Source organism: Mytilus californianus, unplaced genomic scaffold (assembly GCF_021869535.1).
Source record: "Mytilus californianus isolate M0D057914Y unplaced genomic scaffold, xbMytCali1.0.p SCAF_15, whole genome shotgun sequence".
In the NCBI taxonomy this organism is placed as follows: Eukaryota; Metazoa; Mollusca; class Bivalvia; order Mytilida; family Mytilidae; genus Mytilus; species Mytilus californianus.
Genome location: NW_026262637.1, coordinates 21,346,425 through 21,369,508, shown reverse-complemented (window position 1 = coordinate 21,369,508; position 23,084 = coordinate 21,346,425). Strand labels below are relative to the sequence as shown.

At 32.7% G+C, this 23,084-nt stretch overlaps 1 protein-coding gene across 1 annotated transcript in view; it reads right to left on the bottom strand.

Moving 5' to 3' along the window:
- Window positions 1-22,814, bottom strand: part of LOC127725645 (uncharacterized) — a 28,682-nt gene extending 5,868 nt beyond the window's left edge. The window contains exons 1-9 of the mRNA XM_052232746.1: window positions 22,453-22,814; window positions 20,984-21,248; window positions 20,072-20,186; window positions 18,637-18,834; window positions 17,071-17,164; window positions 12,452-13,380; window positions 7,822-8,269; window positions 3,209-6,009; window positions 1,944-1,973 (exon numbers count right to left, since the gene is read on the bottom strand). Coding sequence (XP_052088706.1) covers window positions 1,944-1,973; window positions 3,209-6,009; window positions 7,822-8,269; window positions 12,452-13,380; window positions 17,071-17,164; window positions 18,637-18,834; window positions 20,072-20,186; window positions 20,984-21,248; window positions 22,453-22,792 — 5,220 coding nt within the window. The 5' untranslated portion in view covers window positions 22,793-22,814. The remainder of the gene's footprint in view (window positions 1-1,943; window positions 1,974-3,208; window positions 6,010-7,821; window positions 8,270-12,451; window positions 13,381-17,070; window positions 17,165-18,636; window positions 18,835-20,071; window positions 20,187-20,983; window positions 21,249-22,452) is intronic.
- Window positions 22,815-23,084: the final 270 nt, after the last annotated feature.

Genomic DNA, 23,084 nt, shown 5'->3' with positions numbered 1-23,084 from the left:
ATGGAACCTTGTAGTAAAATTTCAGAAAGATCCATACACTTACACACAAGTTATTGTCATGAAACTAGAAAAATGCTTGTTTTTTGCCCCCTTTTGGCCCCTTATTCCTAAAATTTTGAGGCAATTAACCCCAAAATCAATCCCAGCATTGACCCTTTGTGATATGGAATCTTGTGGTACAATGTCAAAGAGATCCATATGCTAACACACAAGTTATGTCTGGAAGTTACAAAAATGCTTATTTTCGGCCCCTTTTTGGCCCCTAATTCCTTAACTGTTGGTACCATAACCCCCAAAATCAATCCCCACCTTCCTATTGTGGTATTGAACCTTATGGTAAAATTTCATAGAGATCCATTCACTTAAACTAAAGTTAGAGTGCGAAAACCATTGTGTATTCGGACGACGACGCCAACGTCATACCAATATACGACCTCAAAATTTTTTTGCGGTCGTATAAAAACTGCAAAATTTCCTTAAAATTACCAATTCAGGGGCAGCAACCCAACAACAGGTTGTCCAATTTGTCTGAAAATTTCAGGGCAGATAGATCTTGACCTGATAATCAGTTTAACCCATGTTAGATTTACTCTAAATGCTTTGGTTTCAGAGATATAAGCCAAAATCTACATTTTACCCCTATGTTCTATTTTAAGCCATGGCGGCCATCTTGGTTGGTTGGCGGGGTCATCGGACACATTTTTTAAACTAGATACCCTAATGATGATTGTGGCCAAGTTTGGTTAAATTTGGACCAGTGGTTTCAGAGGAGAAGATTTTTGTAAAAAGCTAACGACGACGGATGACGACGGACGACGGACGCCAAGTGATGAGAAAAGCTCACTTGACCCTTCAGGTCAGGTGAGCTAAAAATAGGGGTACAGCAGTCAACACATGTTATAATCTTAATCACTATAAAAAAAACAACAAATATGTCAACAAAGAAAAACAAAATGGCATATAGACAAATGCATGCATGACATATATAACCGAATATGCAAATCCTTACAGAAAACCTTGCATCTGTCCCAGTTATTATCAAAATTTAAACATATAAGCTCTCCTGTTTCAATGTGAGCATGATTTTGTGATCAATTTTGTGGTAATCTTTATTCTTTCTATGTCTCAATCACATATTCTCTAACGAATTTTTAGCCTGAAACTAATGTTTCCCACAGGAGGTTTTGGCGTGGTATAGCACCCTGCTGTTTTTTCTTGGCGCCATGTCCCTTTTCCGTCATATTTTATAACGCCCTGCAGCAATTTAGATCGGTTCTGCGATTTGACTTTTAGTAAGACCATTTCGAGTTATGTTCCTTTTAAGGAAATCAAAATTTAAATGGCCGACATTTTATTCAATTTCAAAATTATGTTTAACATCTTTGAAGCGACAGAGTACAAATACAGTTCATGATTGAATCTAATACGAACAACCTCGACTTTTTAACTCTACGAATTTAAAATGTAGACAATTTAAAGGGGAACAAGGCGATTATAATTTTATGATGCATGGGATGAACATTACGTATATTTCGAATAAATCCCTATTACTGTGCCTTTATACCAATGTAAAGAGTGCCCTAAAAGTGTAGTCCTCCACACAAAGGGTGCCCTTAAAGTGTAGCCAATCTCGCTAAGAGTGCACTCTGAGAAAAAAATTACCCTGCCCCTTTTAAAAGCTGCAGGAAACACTAGTAACATATATAGAAACTTTGATACTTTTCTACTGATAATCATTTGAAGACATTTTCCAGTGTAAGCTATATCACTGCATCTCTTCATTAACAGCTAGTAATGTCTGCTGTATGAAATGTATGTTAAAATCTTAAACTTATTATCTAATCTTTTCACATTGTCTCAATTGTTACATTCAATTATCTTAATTACCTAATGTTTCAAACAGTATGACAATAATCTTATCTTTAAGTGAAATAAATATTTACCTTTCTTGATTTAGGCTTTGATTCTGTATCCTGTAAAAAAGTAAACCATAATAATATATAACATGTATAATGTTGACATCAATATTTCATTAATACAGATTCATTATTTGTTTTTATTTTAGATTAAGAATTATCAAAAATAGGGTACAACAATTTTAGAATTACCACTAGATTATACCACAATGAAACCCTCTAAACTGATCCCAGTGTACAGTCAAACTTGTAATAAAGGTCATCTACGGGACCAGAGAAAATTGACCTAATAAGAGTGGTGAACTTTGAATTGAGGTTAACCTTACAAGACAAGTTTTCGCTTAAATAATAGATGTGACCTTTATAGCAGGTTCGACTGAATATTGAAAAATTAGTATAAAATGAATTCTTTAAGAAAATAATCTTTGTAATTCATACAAAATCTTTTGTCGCAAAATTGTTTCAAGCAGTTTCACTGTTTATGGAGCCTCTTTTGTCAGCATATTCAGTGATTTTGAAGTGGTCTTTTATCAAATAAAAACATTGTTCAGTAATCTTATCCAGTAACTGTTACTAATTTTGTGTTGATTTTTCTGAGTGATTTTACTTGTCTAATTGTCCTTTTGAGTTGAAAAGATGAAGGGGTGTTTAGTTAATTATTTACTTTGCAGGTCTGATACTTTCACATGTAATTAGCCTGTTATCCACAGAATGTTTGTTTGTGGTTGCAATAATGCTTTAAATAATTATATTGTTCAGCAGTCTTGGTCCTTGTTACAATTTTTGTGTTGTTTATTATGTTGATATATCTAAGTGTGATTTTACTAGGCTGATTGTCCGTTTGTGTTTTTCACTTTGAGGAGTTATAGGGATGCTTGCTGTGTGTTTAGTTAAGTATTTACTTCGCAGGTCTGATATTTCACATGTAATTATGCCTGTTATCCATTGGATATCAATTTGTTTGTGGTTGCAATAATGCTTTATGGTTTTGTTTATTTATGGATTTGGTGTTGACATCTCATCTCAGGTTTCTTCCTGTAGATCACATTCATGACTTGCTCAGTTTCAGGGATAATCTTTGAACTAGATAATCAGGATATGTTCAACCTCTAACAATGAAGGCCATTTTGGAGTTAAAGGTAAAAAAAATAATTTTTGTTTGGCTTTTCATCAAAGTGAAAGTTCTAAAAAAATCATAACTGTTTTTTTCATTTTCATTTATGTTCCTTTCTTATAGTCTTCCTTATCTTTTTATATACTTTTTTTTCAAAGGTAAAATTCTTAATTATTACCATTCTATAATCTTCTGATTCTTCCCTGGGTCTCTTGTTTCCAATTTTTATTCTATCACAGTTTCCATCTTCCTTTATATCTGTTAGGTTTCTCTTTACTTTATCAAGTAACTGTGGAGATTTACCACAACTTTGTGATGCAGAACTTAATCTTGGACTTCGTCTTAAATTTGTGAATTCACTTAGTGATTTCTTGGGTGTTCTTTTAGTCTTTGAAACCTTTTCTGAAGTCTCAGTATTTTTGTCTCTGTTTGTAGATACAAAGTAAAGACCACTACCACATTTCATAGAAGCTGTAATCCTTTTTTTGGGAGGAGTCATTATATATTTACCTGTTACCTGAGTATTTTGACTTAAACTACAAATAGATTCCGTTTCTCCATGCGATTTTAAAGTCACTGGTTTTGAGGTAATTTGGCTTGTTACTGGAACCTTGTTTGATATAGTTTTGTTGGGTGAACTCTCATCTACTGATGTTCTTTTTTCGTGTACTGTTACATTTGGAGAATTCACAGGCGTAGTGTCACTTACATCACCAGAAATATTCTTCCATGGATTTTCCCAATCACCCTCAACATCAATATCTTCGCTACCAGATGAAAACTCATTGTCACTACATTGTGCTTTGACCAATTTTTCAACAGCTTTTGTTTTACATCCAGATTTATTCATTTCTGTTCTTTTAGCCATATTGTTAATTTGTTCAACCTCTGAAGAACAAGTGTCATTGGAACTCTCTTTTGTGAGATGGATATCATAGAAGACCGGCATTAAAGGTGAGCCATCAATATTGCCAGTACCAACTGATGGCTTTGGTGTTATATTTCTTAATGGACTAGATGCTTTTGAATATGAGGTAGTTTTCCGATCAACAGAATTTTTCAAATTAATATGTGTATTCAGTGGTTTCCCTAAAAATTTGTCATTCTTCGGATTTAAACCAAACTGACCTATAAATTTCTGGCAAGAAGGAGAAACATTAAATCCTTGATAATCCCTGGCTAACTGTTCAACAGGGGTCCGTGCCCGAATGGGGAATTCATTATGTGAATGTCCTTGCATTGGGATTTGTGACTGAACTGAAATCTGACTTTCCGTTTGTATTGGTCTAACACTAAAACTCTGTGATGAGTTCTGATTTTTGGTTTGCATTGGTCTTACACTAAAACTTTGTGATGAGTTTTGTTTCTGTCCATCTTTCAGTGGTAATTGAACAATAATATCTGTACTGTGTGGTCTAACGTTCATGACTTGTCCATTATTCATGTGAATATTTCCACAAGCATCTGGGATCAAATCATCCTCAGCTGAAATAAAAGTGTTCAATCTTCTATCTGCTGATATAACTGTAGGTAAAATCACTTTGTCCCCCAGTACAATTGTTTTATTGTCTTGGTGTTTACTCTGAAATCCAGCGCTAATCCCTTCTTCACTTTCGGTTTCACTTAAGGGTCTATAAATAGAAGTGTCTTTCGTACTTATATTAACATTGGTAATGGCGTTCAAATTTACACTTTCAGTTTCACTTACTGATCTATAAATAGATGTGTCTTTTGTTCCGATATTCACACTGGTAATGGTGCTCAAATTAACAACACTGGAGGGTCCCATTGGCCCATCAGTAGTTTTTTGGTTGGAATTAAATTTTGGAGTTAAAACACCCCTTATAGGATGAATTCTGGCATCATCTGAAGCTTCTTTTTCAGTCTCGTTTCCAGAATCTATTGCGATGACATCAGGTATTATCTGTTTCATAATCATTGCAGATTTTGCTGGTTTCTTTCCCCTTTTTGACTGAGTTACATTTTGTTTCTGTTTTCTTTGTTTATGTTTGCAATTGTTTACCATCACTGGTAAAGGACTAGAATTAGACTTAGAATCAAAATCCAAAGGTCTTACATGCACATGTTGTGATCCAACAATATCTGTTATTGGTGTTGCTGTATAAATAGCTTGGACAGGTGGGCTGTTCTGAATACCATTTAAACTAGTAGTAGTCTGTTGAATTATGTTCATGCTGTCACCTAAAACTTGTTTTACTGGTGATTCTAAGTAATCAGAATTTGGTGTATAAATTATATTTTCAAATTTAGATGGAGGTGTTCTCGCATGCATTACATCTGTACTTGTTTTTAGTGTCTGTCCAATTTCATTTTCATCTGTAACATTTTGAATAGTTGGTGTCAAAACTATCGGTTGATTAAGCATAAAATCATCATTACTATTTCCATCTAACGTTGGCATTGAAAGAATTGGAGCTATTTGTTGTGGCGATATTGTTCTTTTATTCATGCGAATTTTGGAAGATTTACTATTAGGTGCTACAGTTTTGGAGCTTGTTGGACCATTGTCTGGAATTATTACTGTCTTTGTGCATTCAGAAAAATGTGTATTCATCTTAAGAACATGACCTAAACATGATGGTCCAAGTTTTATAATTCCTGAAGGCGTCTTTTCTTCATTACTGCTAGCATTTGTCATTGGGACATGCCTAAAGTCCTTAGTTGTCGGTGAGATACTACAAAGAAAGGTTTGTGGTCCCGATTGAGAAGTTTGTTTATTAGAATCAGATTTCTTTCGATTAGATGAAGGTGTTTTCCTTGAACTATTCCCCGACTTTGCTGAAGGAATTTTAATTGATTTTGATGAAGGAGTTCTAATTGGAGTCTGTTGAGATGTGCCACCTTTCTTTCTTCCTGTAGGAGTCTGTGTGATTCCTGTAGATATTTCATTTTTCTCCTCTTGTCCACAATCCTTTTTTACCTTCTCTGGAGATGCAATCTTTATTAATGCTGATAAATCTAAAGATATAAAGATTATAAAGTGTTTGATCATTACAAAAAGCAAACATATTTATTTTGTATAGTATTTATTCCATACCATAGCTATATTGTTTATGTATAATATCTTATTGATGGAAATTTTGTTTTATTCTTTCATGTAATATCTTCATGCTTTTAGAATGAAAATATAGAAAGAAAAGATGGCTTAATGTCTTAGATACAAGATTTTTTTATCAGTTTTTATTGGCTTTGAACTACCTTTCTGTTACTGTTAGTACTCTCAGATCTGTACTTTGTGTCTTTTGTGTTTTTGTTAGTTTTTTTCTGGTTTGTGGTGATTTGATGAATCAAGTCCTTTTCAACTGATTGTTATAGTTTGTTCTTATGTTGTGCTGTTACACAACTGTCCCAAGTAAGGGGTGGGTTGGGATTCACCAAGCTACATTCTGTATGTGCCTGTCCCAAGTCAGGAGCCTCTAATTAGTGGTTGTTGTTTGTTGCTGTATATCATATTTGTTTTTTGTTTATTGTTTTGTTAAAAAATCAGGCTGCTAGTTTTTTTGCTTGAATTATTTTACATTTGTCATGGCCCTTTGTTGCTTGCTATGCGGTATGGGTTTTGATCATTGTTGAAAGCTTTACAGTGACCATTAATTTCTAACCTTCTACATGATTTGGTCTCTGGTGCAGAGCTGTCTCATTGGCAATCCTACCACATCGTCTTATTTTATATATAAAATCCTTTCAACAAAAAGATGAATACAGTACCTGTATCATATCACCTGCATGTAAAAGCTACTCAAAACTGAAAATTACGGCCAACCTTATATATTCAATTGAGCAAAAAATGAAATATTATGGGGTTTTTTCCTGATCTTTTCTTTTATTCACATCCCTTCTCAAACCAATCTTACTGCCATATATAAAAGTATAAAAAAAAATGTTCTAGTTTCAACATCCAAAACCAGATCTGTTTTTGTGTGTTAAACTTTACGAACTTCCAGTGAAATCTAGAAATTAATCATTGTATTCTGTCCATTAAACTTCATTTACCAAAATGTAAAAAAATATATAAAGATAACCGACAATGAATTACAACTGTTCCATTTAAACATACATGGTACCCAGGGAAGGCACTTTCAAAATTGGGTAACCAGGTATATATGTAAATTTAGAATTTTATTTTTTTAAACATGGGATAATATACTGAACTTAACAGTTGTCTAGTATTAAACCACATAAATTGGTTTATGACATTTTTTATCCAAACAACCACTTATTCTTTATGGCAACTAGTTTCCTAAGCTGAACATAAGGAAAAGTATCCATATATTTTGTGCTAGTTATTATCTCCCCTGAAAAACTTCCATTTGTTCATTTTCTTTAATTTGGCCAAATTAAAAGCTCACAACTAGGGTTCCATTTTCTTAGTCCAGTTGTTTATGTATTGTTTCATCGAAATATTTCATTTAAATGAATTTCTGGTAATTCATTTTCCTAAGTGCCATTTAATTATTATGAACCAATTTATTTAAGCTGATAATTTATATCAAGTTTAGCCCTTTCTAGCCAAATTTGAGAAGATTTATTTTTGCAATTTTCTAAACTTTCTTATGTGATAATCTAAGGGAACAAGAACACGAAGAATACCCAAAAATAACACATTTCAGACAATTTATATTCGCATTATTTTTCTACTCATGAAAGTCACAAAAATAATTGCTCGCGAAAATTAGTTGGTTTTTAGTATAATGATGAGAAGAAAAACTGATGGGAACATATCAATGGCATCCATTAACCATTTCTGAATATGCATATTGTATATTATACCTGAAGACCATGTAGGAGTTGATATAGTTGTTATAGGTGATGACTTAGTCCCTTTGTTGTCATTCTTTGGCTTGAGGGGATTACATCTTATCTGCGGTCTAGGCGTTAGCTTTTTTTCTTTTGGTTTACCAGCTATTGGGGATCGCTTGTCCTTATTTTTGGCGGTGCTGTTTCTTGAATCTTTCTTCACAGGTTTTTCTTTTTCATTTTTCGAAGATGGTGATGACTTTTTACTATTTGAAGTACTTTCTGGTGTCTTTTTGGTTTTATTTGATTCTGATAATTCCAAATGCTGTGAAGGTAATCCTGCTTCAGATTTTGATGACTTTTTTTGTGATTTGGGTGATATTTTTTGCTTATTTCTATTAGATGGTGTCTTTGGAGATACTTTTTTGTTCTTCCTCGATGATCTGGTATTAGCATTTGTATGTCTTACATTGGCCTCTTCCTGCAACGAAAGATGAAGGTTTTTTTACAAACAAAAAATGATCTATCACGTAAAATTCAATCTAAAATTGCGTTTAACTATGCATGTTTGTTTTTAGTAAAGCCACTTTCTAATAAACTCAAAATTTTCATGGACTAAACTTTTTTGTTGAGTAAAGCAGAGTGCCTCATTTAAATCTCAAACCTTCAGTCAGTAACTAACAAACTCAATCATACATGCATGACTCACATGAGTAATCTCACTGCCCATTACCTTTTTTTTAAAGGACTACAGGTATTTTGTTACCCCTACTACAGAGGTGAAAGGTCACATTGGTCTGTATAGGTCAGTGTTCCAGCTAGGATTTGAAAATAGAGGGGCGCGTTTTTAAAAAAGGGCACTTTAGCGCGTTCTCACTAAAAAAAATCAAATACTTAATATTACCACATAATGACATAAACTGAGACCACTAATAGTCATTACTATATTTATTTCGCTTTCAGAATTACAGATTTTTTCAAAGAAGAGTTCAAATGCAAATAAATATTAAACAACATTGACAAGTCTTCTGTTTTTCTCTTTGAAGAAGGTTGTCACACATTGATGAAGAATTTTTTCAAATTTAGTTTCATCACAGTTTAATTTTACAGTTAATATTTTTGTTAATGTCTGTGTTTTCAAGTTTGCCCTGTGACTTGTCTTTATCAATTTGACCTGAGAGAATATTCTCTCAACCGCTGCTGTACTGAGTGGTTGTATTATTGCAACACTGAATAGTTTTGCAACAAGAGGGTACATAGATAATAGGTTTTTATCCTTATGACAAGGTGAATGAAATAGCTCTAGCAGAATAGGTAAGGAACGATCTGTAAGTTCTGCTGATGACACAAGAGCTATTAAGTCCTGCCATTGAATAAGGAGAGTTTCAGGGTCCATGTCAAATGTATTTGCCAGAGCCTCTATTTTTGTATAACCATACATTGTTTCAATGTTGTCTGTTTCTGTAAGGTCTGAAATGGCCAACTGATCGATTGTGTCAGCATCCTTAAATCTAACTGTTATATTTTCAATTAATCCATTGAGAAAGCACTCTCTGATTTTAGTGTCAAAATCTTCTGTATATTTCATGTTGAGCGTATCTAATAATATCAATAAGTTTGTCGAAACGGATTTCAATAAGAAAATTGATACAAAAATCGGACTTTCGAGAGCTCCGTAATCGGCACAATAATAAATTAGTTCAACTTTGAAAGTTTATTATCAATTCAACAAGCATCTCCGTATATTTCATGTTGAGCGTATCAATAATAATATCAATATTAAAGTTAGTCAAAACGGATTTCAATTCAAGAAAAATGATATAAAAATCGGACTTTCGAGTGCTCCGTAATCGGCGGAATTTACAATAGAAGAACAATTGCGATATCTGATAGAAACCTTAATTTCTTCTTCTCGATTTTTCATAAAAGTAAAGAATTAAATTATTTTTTTACCTTTGATGGTCATTATTCTTGAAAAAAAGATGTAATAGACTGGCAAGTCTTTGATATTTTCTTCTTGTCATTTCCGATTTGGTCAATTTTTCTTTTTTTCGTCGGCATTTTGCGTGTTGACGATTTACAATATACTATTGGAATGATTCTTTTTTAATGAACCTTATTTTATAAATAACAAATACAATAGAAATGAACATCGTTCACATTTATTTTATAAATTCTATTTTGCATCCTCAGGTGTTAAAAAATCAATTCATTTAACTTGGATGTTTTGGTGCTTCAGGGCAAAGGGATTAGACAGGGTCATAAATTTCACCTGATTAAGTAATTGACTCTAATAAAATAGGTGATTATATACAGGTAACAAGTGTCAACAATTTTAATCTGTTGTCTTAATGAAGTGTGTGTATAAAGAACTCAACAAAATGGCGACGATATGAGGAAAAAAGATCGTTTTTTAAACTTTTTTTAAAAGGGCACAGAAGGGCAGAAGGACAGAGGGGCGCTTAAAAAAGGCAGAGGGGCGCAAAATTTCGGGGGCGGGGCGCGGCGCCCCTCCATATCATGCTAGCTGGAACACTGTAGGTATATGCTCACTCAAGACATCTCAGCCATTCAGACCTCACCATTATTAATCAGGTTGGACTATTTTAGTACTCTTGGTTCATTGAGTGGGTGTCTAATCAAAGTTTACCCCACAACAATTTTCATTCATATCAAAAACATATTCAAGATTTGATAAAACCTATCTTTTTAGATAACCCAAAGAAATGAACAGAAATGAATTGTTATATGCTTCATGTTATTAACCCATTTTAAAAGAATCTTTATTAAAATGACAAGGGATAACAGAAAACCCTTCTGGTCTTATTTTAACACAATTGCATAATTATAAAGATGTTTTAGTGATCAATTATTATACCTTCTGATAGGATGTTCCTGATAAAACTGTGTCAGTATAAAGTTGTGGCAGTATTATACTTGTAGGGGAAAGAACTGTGTCAGTATGAAGTTGTGGCAGTATTATACTTGTAGGGGCAAGAACTGTGTCAGTATGAAGTTGTGGCAGTATTATACTTGTAGGGGCAAGAACTGTGTCAGTATGAAGTTGTGGCAGTATTATACTTGTAGGGGCAAGAACTGTGTCAGTATGAAGTTGTGGCAGTATTATACTTGTAGGGGCAAGAACTGTGTCAGTATGAAGTTGTGGCAGTATTATACTTGTAGGGGCAAGAACTGTGTCAGTATGAAGTTGTGGCAGTATTATACTTGTAGGGGCAAGAACTGTGTCAGTATGAAGTTGTGGCAGTATTATACTTGTAGGGGCAAGAACTGTGTCAGTATGAAGTTGTGGCAGTATTATACTTGTAGGGGCAAGAACTGTGGCAGTATTATACTTGTAGGGGCAAGAACTGTGTCAGTATGAAGTTGTGGCAGTATTATACTTGTAGGGGAAAGAACTGTGTCAGTATGAAGTTGTGGCAGTATTATACTTGTAGGGGAAAGAACTGTGTCAGTATAAAGTTGTGGCAGTATTATACTTGTAGGGGAAAGAACTGTGTCAGTATGAAGTTGTGGCAGTATTATACTTGTAGGGGAAAGAACTGTGTCAGTATGAAGTTGTGGCAGTATTATACGTGTAGGGGAAAGAACTGTGTCAGTATGAAGTTGTGGCAGTATTATACGTGTAGGGGAAAGAACTGTGTCAGTATAAAGTTGTGGCAGTATTATACGTGTAGGGGAAAGAACTGTGTCAGTATGAAGTTGTGGCAGTATTATACTTGTAGGGGAAAGAACTGTGTCAGTATGAAGTTGTGGCAGTATTATACTTGTAGGGGAAAGAACTGTGTCAGTATGAAGTTGTGGCAGTATTATACTTGTAGGGGAAAGAACTGTGTCAGTATGAAGTTGTGGCAGTATTATACTTGTAGGGGCAAGAACTGTGTCAGTATGAAGTTGTGGCAGTATTATACTTGTAGGGGCAAGAACTGTGTCAGTATGAAGTTGTGGCAATATTATACTTGTAGGGGAAAGAACTGTGTCAGTATGAAGTTGTGGCAGTATTATACTTGTAGGGGAAAGAACTGTGTCAGTATGAAGTTGTGGCAGTATTATATGTGTAGGGGAAAGAACTGTGTCAGTATGAAGTTGTGGCAGTATTATACTTGTAGGGGAAAGAACTGTGTCAGTATGAAGTTGTGGCAGTATTATACTTGTAGGGGAAAGAACTGTGTCAGTATGAAGTTGTGGCAGTATTATATGTGTAGGGGAAAGAACTGTGTCAGTATAAAGTTGTGGCAGTATTATACTTGTAGGGGAAAGTGCAGGATGAATGAATAAAATGGTACATATTCTTTGGTAAAAAAATATGATTAAAAGATAAAATAGCACTGCATATATCATGTATATTAACTTTGCTTATGTTGCTGACAAAGATCTATTAAAAGTGAAGTATTACTTTGTCATTGTTCCTTGTAATCCAAAATATATATTTCTGTTCATGTCATGTATTTCTACCCCACACAGTTTTTAAATGTATTTAAGAAAAGTCAACAATTGTAATATGTAGTTTTGTACAAATGTTATTTTTTTTAAAGTTCTGTCATACATCATGTACATGTAACTTTCTAAATGTTAACTATAAAGATTCATTTCATAATATGTTATAATTTTATCTTAACACCATTATGAATTCTGATGAACAAACCTGGCTCTTTGATAACTCTGACAAATTTTCTTCAAATGAAGAAAACAGCTGTTTAACATCTGAAGGTAGTCCCTTAAATGTTTCAGTGGTATCTTCCATCTGTACTGTAAGAGGACTGGATCTCTGTCCAACTGGAGTACTACTGTTCTCTGTTGCTGATACACCCTTCACAAATGTTATATATGAAGTAGATTTCGATACTGGATTAGAACCAGCTGTCACTGGAATGGACTGGTTTGATGGTGTACTGATAGCTGAAGAAGTGTTATTTAATGCAGGGCCTGTATTATATGATGGAGAACATACTATGCTTGCAGATGGCAATGGGTAATTTGATGCTGATGATACAACAGTTTTTTCAGAAGTCAAAGATACAGATGATGTGTACAAATAATTTGATGATCCAGACTGGCTGAATGATTCTGATTCTATTGACTCTTGGTTTAACATGGTTGATGAGGATGGTTGTAAACACACAACAGATCCAGATGTTGATGTAACAGAAGTTGACTGAGATGTTAATACAGGTCTAGAAGATGTAGATATTGTCACTGTTGGTGTAATACTTGATGATGTTGAAGTGTTAACACTTGAAGAAGTCATGTTTGAAATAACAGAAAAATCTGTTGGAGTATTTAAAGTTCTTGTCTGCACCGATGAATAGCTTTGCAAAACTGCATTTATTGATTCCTCACTCACATATTTATTCTCAAAGCTTTTCTCAAACCGTGTTTTAGTTGACACAATAGAAAATGATGGTACAAAGTCACATTCAGCACTATTGATAGGTTTAAACCCAGAATTTATACTGGCATGATCACATGTAAGATAATTTGCTGTAGTTACTGCTACAAAAGGTGAGACAGTGGACACCATACTATGGACCTCATCTAGTCTATTATCCGATGAGCAGGAACCAACTCTGGAATCTGAAATTTAATAAAATTGTCATCTTTACATTAGTTTATCTGCTTGTTTTCAGAATTGAGACCATAAAGAATTTCTCCAAGGAGTTCTGACATACACACATGAACACCTATCAATGATTCTAACCACCCAATGTAGTTGTTACTGAGTTGTTGTCACCAGTTCCAAAACATTTACAATAAGTTCCTGCTCTTTATAAAGACAATCATCAAGTTTTTTTTTAATTTTATGTCAGTTCATGCATATACCATCAATTATAAATGTCCTCACTCATCATCATTATCATAAACTACAGTTAACACTTGTTTGTTGCGAACTCGGTCGACTAGAAATTTCAGATTAATCAAAGTTTTCCCGTGGTCCCGAACTTTGGTCCATATAAATATATGTATTTCGACTCCTGATGAGTCGAAATTTCAGTTGATTCAAACCAAATTAACAGTCCCAAGGTTAAGAAAAGCATTCAAATTGCATTATTTATCTAGAAAACATGACCCTGGGAATCTAAATGAATAGAAGATCTGACAATACACCTGTAATTAAATTTCTAGTCACTGACCAGTGACTAGAAACATTCTTTTTCCACAAGTGTTTACCTAAGATTATTTTTGATCACCATTATAAATAATTAGTTATACAGTGTTATAGTTTATGAAAAATACTTTATAATGTTTTAAAAACAATTAACGGTAATCATACGTTAATGAGCTTGGTTGTGCATAAAGTAGGGATTAAGACTTAGGCCAGAGATTTTTAATTTGTTGGTTTATGGATTTTTCACATGAAAAAGTCGGGTAGGTCGGTCAGGAAAAAAAAAAGAAAATAAAAGAACAGAGTTCCAATGTCCCCCGTGTTGCACATATTTTATCTATCTAAGGTACAAGGGCAATAACTAAAAATAGCACTTTTTTTTTCTTTAAAACTTTTTATTAATATCTTAAGAGAAATGAAGGCTTCAGAGCAAATGCAATGTGATTTCCATTATAATTTATATTTCCAAGGGGCATAACTCGTTAAAACTATTAGATCAGAACTTATTTTCGAAAGTGTCAAAGACATTGCTGATATAGACCTATGATATAAGTCTCATAAAATTCTGGCAAGAATTGAACACATGAGAGCGATAATATTGCAATTTTCCATATAATCAATATTTTCAAGGGGCATAACTCTTTTAAAAATAATTGATCGGCACTGATTTTTTTAACTCATCAAAGACAATGATGATATAAACCTATTACATAAATTTCATAAAAATCTGGCAAGAACTGTACACAATAGAGCTCTCATAAGGCAATTTTCAATATAATTTATATTTCCAAGGGGCATAACTCTTTTAAAAATTATTGATCATCACTGATTTTCAAATTTGTCAAAGACAAATGCTAATATAAACCTATGATATAAGTTTCATAAAAATCTGGCAAGAATTGAACAAATGAGAGCGCTAACGATGCAATTTTCCATATAATTAATGTATCCAAGGGGCATAACTCTTTTAAAAATAATTGATTGGCACTGATTTTCGAAACTCGTCCAAGACATTGCTGATATACACCTATGATATAAGTTTCATAACAATCTGGCAAAAATTTTACACATAAGAGTGCTAACAAGACCAGACGGACGCCCAGTATTTCTATTTCCCCCTTAACGAGTTATGCAGGGGACAAAAAAATATCTTACAAGACATAAATATGTAAAAAAATAAATCTTTTAACAATATTTTTGGTATGCTTCTTTGTCATCATTTTTTAAATTTTAGTTCTAAATATTATTGCTCAGCTGTTTTAAACATACATGCATGTATCGTCATATAATTTCGAAGAAGGGGGGTATGTCCACAGACAAACACGAAATTTTAAATCGTCATTTCACGATCAAGAAAATACAGTTCCACTTTACTTTTTATCAACTTTCAGGGAACATGGTGAATAATGATCTTCAAGCACGAAAATAATAGATAATAAACTGTTAACACAGAGATATGTCTCGCCTTTTTGTACTTTTGATAATGCAAATGTTGAAATTAAAATAGGAATACTTTAACATGTAAGTTATGCAAATATTCAAAGTCAATGAACCATGATTGAAGGTACATGGCAAAACAATCTCCATGGAAATGAGATGTGCCAATGGTAAAACAACTGCATACCAAATACCATAGACTCATCATAAGTCATTCCCTTTCAACAAACCTAAACACAAACATTGACTTGTAAACTATGTAAAAGTTTCAAAATCAATGAACCATGATGAGGGGGTAGGGCTATATAATCCATGGAAACGAGACTTGCAAATGCCAATACATTTGCATACCAAATATCATTGACTTAACATTAGCGGTTCATCTTAAACTGATCTAATCACAAACTTATACATGTAAACTAAGCAAAATTTTCAAAGTCAATAGACCATGACTGAGGGGGCGGGACCAAGTATTCTGCATGAAAATGAGATGTGCCAATGCTTATACAACTGCATACCAAATATCATTGACCTACCACTAGTGGTTCCCCATAAACTGACCTAATCACAAACTAATACATGTAAACAAAGCAAAGTTTCAAAGTCAATAGACCTTGACTGAGGGGGCGGGGCCAAATAATCTCTATGGTAATGAGATGTGCCAATGCTAATACAACTGCATACCAAATATCATTGACCTACCACTAGTGGTTCACCATGAACTAGACCTAATCACAAAAAAGAATATTTTTATTTATATTTTAAGGATAATGTATTTGTTAGAGTTGGCGGGAATAAAAAAGCATGAAATGTCAATTTTATTTTTATTCTGCAAATCGGAAAAATAGGGTCAACGGATCCGTAAACCAACATATTAAAAAACCCTGGCCTTAGCAATCAACTCAAATCTACTTAATCGGCGTCTTTAATTTTATTCTAATTTCTCTTGCTGAAAAGGATTGAAACAAATTAAAATAAAAAAAAAAAAAAAAATTCTAAAATCTTTTACTTGTATACGAGAATGAACAATTTTGTCAACTTTAAATCACGCTTATAGTGATTGGAAATTACTCTCTCGGCTAAAAACTATAAGAAAAAAGTTGTAACTGTGACTTAATAACAAATAAGAGACGAAAATTCATATAATTCTATTATAATAATAAAAGACCTTTACATACAGGTACATCGATATCAGACCAGAATATCGATCCCCTACCCAAATTCATCTGTATTTATTTTAGCCTTACAAGCTAAGCAAGAGTTGTGTCCCTTGAATTGTCAAACTTCGTATTCGTTTGAGTCCAACTACGGGTATCTCGAAAAAAATTCTGGTCCGGCTGACTTCTAGATAATGAGAGTCCACTGTATTTGAAAAGCTTTTCCAAAACTATCTATTGTATTTTTATAAGCTATTTTTCTAATAATTCGCTTTTAATATTTATTATCATTTCTGACAGACTAAAATATAAGACTACCCCTTTTCTGTGAGTTGAATAATTATTATATTTTCAATTGTCCTTAAAGGGTTATATAGACATTTGATCAGATGATAGAGAATTTGTTTAAGGAAATGGAAGCCATAATATTATGAACAATTTTGATTTAATTATTCATTGTCACCTGCGTACATGCATAAGCTTTTTATTTATGTCGCAAATGTTTCAAATGCTTCATTTTTTATTAGCTTACTGAGTACTTTTTACTTTGTTTCAATTAGTTTTTACCTTCATGAAATAGTTTGAACAATGAATCAAACACAGCATCTCCCTTGGTCATATCAATGACATCATTAATCTGTTCACCAGTCATCTGGGTTTCCTGTCAAAATATCAACATATATATATGTTAGTTTGCTTTTCAGAAAATATCGTTTAATAAATGTTTCTTTTCAAGGAGAACCTAAGGAAGTTATCAAGACATTATGTTAAAGATCAAAGTATTCATAGTAAAATTGGCTTGTGACATTGTAATTACTTGTTGGAGTTTAACCCAACTTTCAGCACTCTTGGCTATTTCATGTTAGTCAGCAGTTATTGTGTGGAGGAAGCTGGAGTGTTGTGACATTGTAACATATAGCCCTACTTTCATAGAAGGAATATTAAGGTTTAAATTTTTAATGATATACATAACTAATTTTCTCAGTATCTACATACAGTAGGTTGAGAAGAAAGTATTCTTGAACAACCAATAACAGTCATTTGCAAAAATCATATCAGTTAAAACTCATTATTTTAAGGGCTTTTCCAGAAATATATGTAGGGGAGGGGAAGGGCACTTTTTATCTAACCTGGCCAAGCATAAAATTTTAATTGTTTTGAGCATATAATTGTTAAGACTATCTGTCTCAAATAACCACCACCCATCAAATTTAAATAAAAGTGCCTTCTCGCCCCCTTTTCAATTAATTCTGGAAAAGCCCTGACAGTATATAGACAACAAGATTGGATAAAGTGTTGACATATATGCAAGACTTATAACCGATTGCTTTACCATGACGGACTAAACATAAACAGATTTTAAGAATGCCATCCCATAAGTTTTCAGTTCTATAAAAGACAAAGAACATTTCTCACTCAAGGCAAGCAACTCTAGACTGGAGGCAGTTAATATATGTAAGACATTGTAACATATATATATTTGGCTGTTGTCTGCTCTATGGTCAGGTTGTTGTCTCTTTGACACATTCCCCATTTCCATTCTCAATTTTAAGACTAGGAATTCAAGATAAACAAACACTAAAATAAATACATAATAGATTTTTACTGAAAGAGAACATGTATTCAAATCTAATTTGAAAAATACAACATTTTCTTGTTTTAAATATGGAGCACCAAATCATTTTATAAAGATTATATAGGATAACATTAATCTTAAGCCAATTAATACATGACAAACATCTTTATTGATAGAAAGTGATATTTAATTGTATTTTTGGAGGGACTGAAATTTGAATTATTGTTTTCTTGATCACTGTTGATACATTACAAAATTGTGAAAAAATAAATGGTCAATAATATATCCAGTTATCTCCCCCTGAATGAAAAAACACCACATTTGTCCAAAATTACCTCCCATGGTCAAGTCCCAGATTCTTTGATTTATTAGTAAAATTATGTGTTTTCGGATGCTAGGTTAACACAACCTTTATTTCTTGAGAACATTACGTGTAGATGTCATTGCCCTTATTAAGTTATATTAAATACATAAGAAGGTACTGATGACTAATGGGTTTATTGATCAATTGCTTTGTAACTGATGTATATCAAACTTCTCTCTTTCTTGATACATACATGTGGATCTAATATATCTTCCAAACTAGTTGATGGTTTAGGTGTTCCAGCTCCTGATTTCTGACTAGTATCCTGCATTAAAATGACATCCGACAGATTCTGTGATTTACTGAGGTCAGAACAGTTGATAGTTTTGTTTATATTTTCTGCTAGCTTCTCGTGTAGTAACGGGTTGTTCAATAATTGTTCTAGAAATTGCTGCAAAAATACAAAGACATTATTGAAAAAAAAATATATTATGAAAGAACGAATGAGCACAAAAATTCATGAAACAGATAGATTTTATCATGAAGCAGCTCTTTCATAATAGTTATAATTCCTTTGAAAACAATAACTCATTCATCATAATAAATGTTGTAGATGTATATATACCTTCCAAATTGAATCAAATAAAGCTTGAAATACACTGTTCACACTGAGATTTGTCAAATTGTCTCCCCTGTTTAACAATTTCTAACACCAGAAACATCAGGATTTGGTCTTGCAATCCTAACTATCGATGCAGGTGAAATAAAGAGCAGAGGGGGAAACAAAAAGCTTTAACTTATTTAATGTATTTGATAACTTTCCAGTCATCTGTTATTTCTGGATGATTCAGTAAGACACTATATAAATAACACATAGCTGAGAGGGTGATAGAGCAGATTGTTAACTTGAGAAAACATTGTCAACTGAGGGGAAGCCAAGGTTGACAATGTCTTTTCAAAGGGTAACAATCTGCTCTATCACCCTCTCAGATATGTGTTAATTTAATTTATTATACTGAATGTTCTGTCTTTAAATTTCAAATGCAAAGTAATAAACTATGTCGTCTTATACATAACAATCATCCGTATTTATTAAAGCGCACACTTGAGCAAGAGTCTCCGTGAAGGGTAATAGAGTATTTGCCATGGGATAGAGTAAATTGTATCCTTTGTATTAACCAATCAAATTCTGGCATTTTGACATGAAGTATAATAATAAATATTGTTTACTGCTTGTACATTAGTTGTGAATGTAAAATATAAATTGTTGACTTAAACAGTTGATTGAAGTTATTTGTATTTCAAATGATAAATCAGATTCTAAGAAAATCCATTACATTAGTTTTAAATATGTTATAGTCATACACGTCATATAGTGAAGCTAGTACTTCATATTTAAGACATTTAAGCTATTCAGGGTTTCATTTGACCTCTCAATTGTTTCTCATTATCAAATCTAATTCAAACTTATATAACTCTGTTTTGAAACTTTATATGGACCTCAGTATTTTTTGAATAATGTGATTTAGAAAATGAGGATGACTTGTTTGTGAATAAAAGAATTCAAAAAAATATAAGAATGAAGTATTGCTTAAGTATAAATTAATTTTACTTCTTTCTTTCTACTTCCTATATACTGCATCTTTTAAATGAATGTTTACAAATTTTAAAAATGCTAATAAACCTACCGTGGGAAATGAATCATGCAGGGATCCATCATTGCTGTTACTGCTGTCATTCAGATGTGGTAAACTGGATCTCCTCTCTGTAATTTTATCTCCCTGGGATTTTCTTTTAGGTGGTCTGAAATATATTTGATCATAAATGTTAATTTACAGTTATTTTTTTGACATACACCGGATCTTGTTTATTATGAGCTGATAAATTCAGTAGTTTGTCTTCATTCAGATAAAAACTGCATATTTCATATGTTGAATTTATTATTTGTAGAACTGTTTACAGTGTTGCCCGCGTAATAATTAGCGGAGTTGTTTTTTAATCAAAATACCCCATGTTTAAGACTAAACAGAATTTTACATAATTATAGCACTATTTATTTTAAATGAAGTATTCATATATATAAAGATTTCAGTACACTCACGATGAAGTTTCTTGAAATTTACACTTGTGAAGCATGTTTTAATTAACCATTTGTCTTGTGGTCCTAGCATATTGTTTAAAAGGAGAATTTAGGAAATTCAGAAGGAATGGTGATATTTACAATGCATTCATACCCCAGTTAATGTACACACAAAAGGGGGTACCCCTTACACACCTGGTGAATGTACACACAAACAGGTGTACCCTTACACACCTGGTTAATGTAAAAATAAAAGGGGGTAGGCATGTATGAGTGTAGGTCAGGGAGGGAGGTCAGAAGACATTTTTTACAAGCCAAAATAATCCCTAATAAAATTAATTCAAAATCTTAAACACTTCTAAAGATTTGGTGGAAACAACTACCCAGCAATCATTCATAAGCAGATTTTTATAGCATATGTTTTATAGACATGATAGAAATGCTGATCAAAAGTACATATTTTTTAGAAAATTTTTTTTCTTCTGAATTTGTGCATATAAATTTGTGAGCATAAACAAACCTTTTTCTTCTGGGAGACTTTCCTTGCCCTTGTAGTCCATATTCTCTTAATTTTTTCCCTGGTGTTTTCATTATAGGCAAGTCATTTGGAGGTACAACTTTCCTAGGAGTGACTGGAACTGCAGAGTCACCAAGTTCTGTCTGAACATCTGGAAGCCTAATTACAGCAATATCTTCTGTGGTTTCCTGAACTTGATTGTTTCTATACAAGACAATATCTGTTGTTTTGTTTTCACCGACTGTATCATTTGGCTTACTACTTGTATCTAAAAGAAAAAATATTCAGTATTTTTGTTTAATGACATAAAAAAACCTACCAAAATATAGAACGTAAAAATAAATGAATATATATTTTTTTCAAGTTAAATACAGGTTACATCATTGTACATGTATGTGTATTTGGTTTCAATTATTGATAAAAAAAAGTACCTTATAAAGGATATCTTGAAAAATCTCATTTGAAATAAATGTACTCAGATACATGTACATATTTTCTTTTTATAGAACTCAAGTTTTCTCTTTGTACATTTGTTCTAGATATCTTAAGCTTTTGTTTTATCACCTTGAAAAATTTATTTCAGTATTGTGATTTTCCAATTTATTACAGACTCCAATGGTAATTATGTATCGTGTGTATTTTATCACGGCTTGATTATGGAAACCTAATGTCCAGTGGCAATTATTAAGTAAATGCATATGAACATTCACATCTAATTGTCACCATATTGTGGTCTGATTTAGAACCCTGGATTGTACTAGATCAATATCACATGTACAAAACTATGAACTGAAATTTATTTTGTAGAGATAAAAATAGTTAATCCCCTTTCTAAAATATCAAAATGTGACCACTATTTAATCAATAAACTGTATAATACATGTGCTCTTTAAAACTTTTTTAGACTTATAAAGAAAGTTCCATTTGTAGATAAATACATTTTTGTAGATGCAAACCTCAATGCAAGATTGATGGACTATGGAAGACCTTGAATACCTTCATATAAATCTGACTCTACTTAAATTTTATGAGAACTCAATATCATCAAATATCAAACTAAAAAATATGTCCTTCACCTTTCATTTGATACCTTAATTACTTATATTCTACATCCTTTGATATTTAAACCTATGCATAGAAACTGTTTTATTTTAAATATGTACTACTTTCCAGTATGTTCTTTTTTGGCCAGAGCCTGATTTGGTGGTGTAACATCTTACAAAGAATTCTGCTCACAGGTGCTAGGGGCCGTCTTAAACTTGCAGTGAGGTGAGAGTTTTTGGGCTCTGTGTTAAAGGCCTCACTGTGACTTTGAGATGAAGAACAGCTATAAAAGCACTGTTCCTTTGCTTTTTGTGTTTTTGCTGTACTTGTACTGATTTTGTGTCATGGATGGATACCCCATATCCTTTGTTTTTCTACTATAAACATTGATAAAACTAGTTCAATATATAATAATTATACATCCATACCACTTATATCTCTGCTATTTTGTGTCTGTAGTAGAGAGGATGACAGTTCTGTTTCCATTCTTTCAGTTGACAAGCTTACTCTGTTTAATTTTTCACCAACTGGTAAACTCAATGAACTTGTTGACAAATTCTCACTACTATGAGTCAAATTTTCTCTTCTAGTTTTATCACAAACTATCAATATTTCAGCATCATTTAAAGTAATCTGTTTGGCAGTGTTTATTGTATTATTAGCAGTCAAATTTTCCTTACTTCCTACATCAGAATGATTGTCCTGGTTCCCTGTTTCACAAGCTGCTGAATTCTCCATACTTGTTCTATCACAGACTGAGTTTTGCATTACTTCCCTTGAACTATCTTCATGATCTTTTTCTATAACAACATTCTTTCTTAATGATTCAGGTAAGGGAGACAACTGAGTGTCACATTCCATATCATCATGGAAACCAGCTCCATTATCATCATCAACACGATTAAATAGATTGTCTTTTTCTGATGGCACACAATTTGTCTGTACAGTATTTTTTATTGTTGAAACTATTTCACTACTTTCATGTACAACTTGACCCCCTTCAATACAACTTGAGGTGATATTGTCTGTCGGTAATATTTCGTTTGTGGAATGAAAGGAA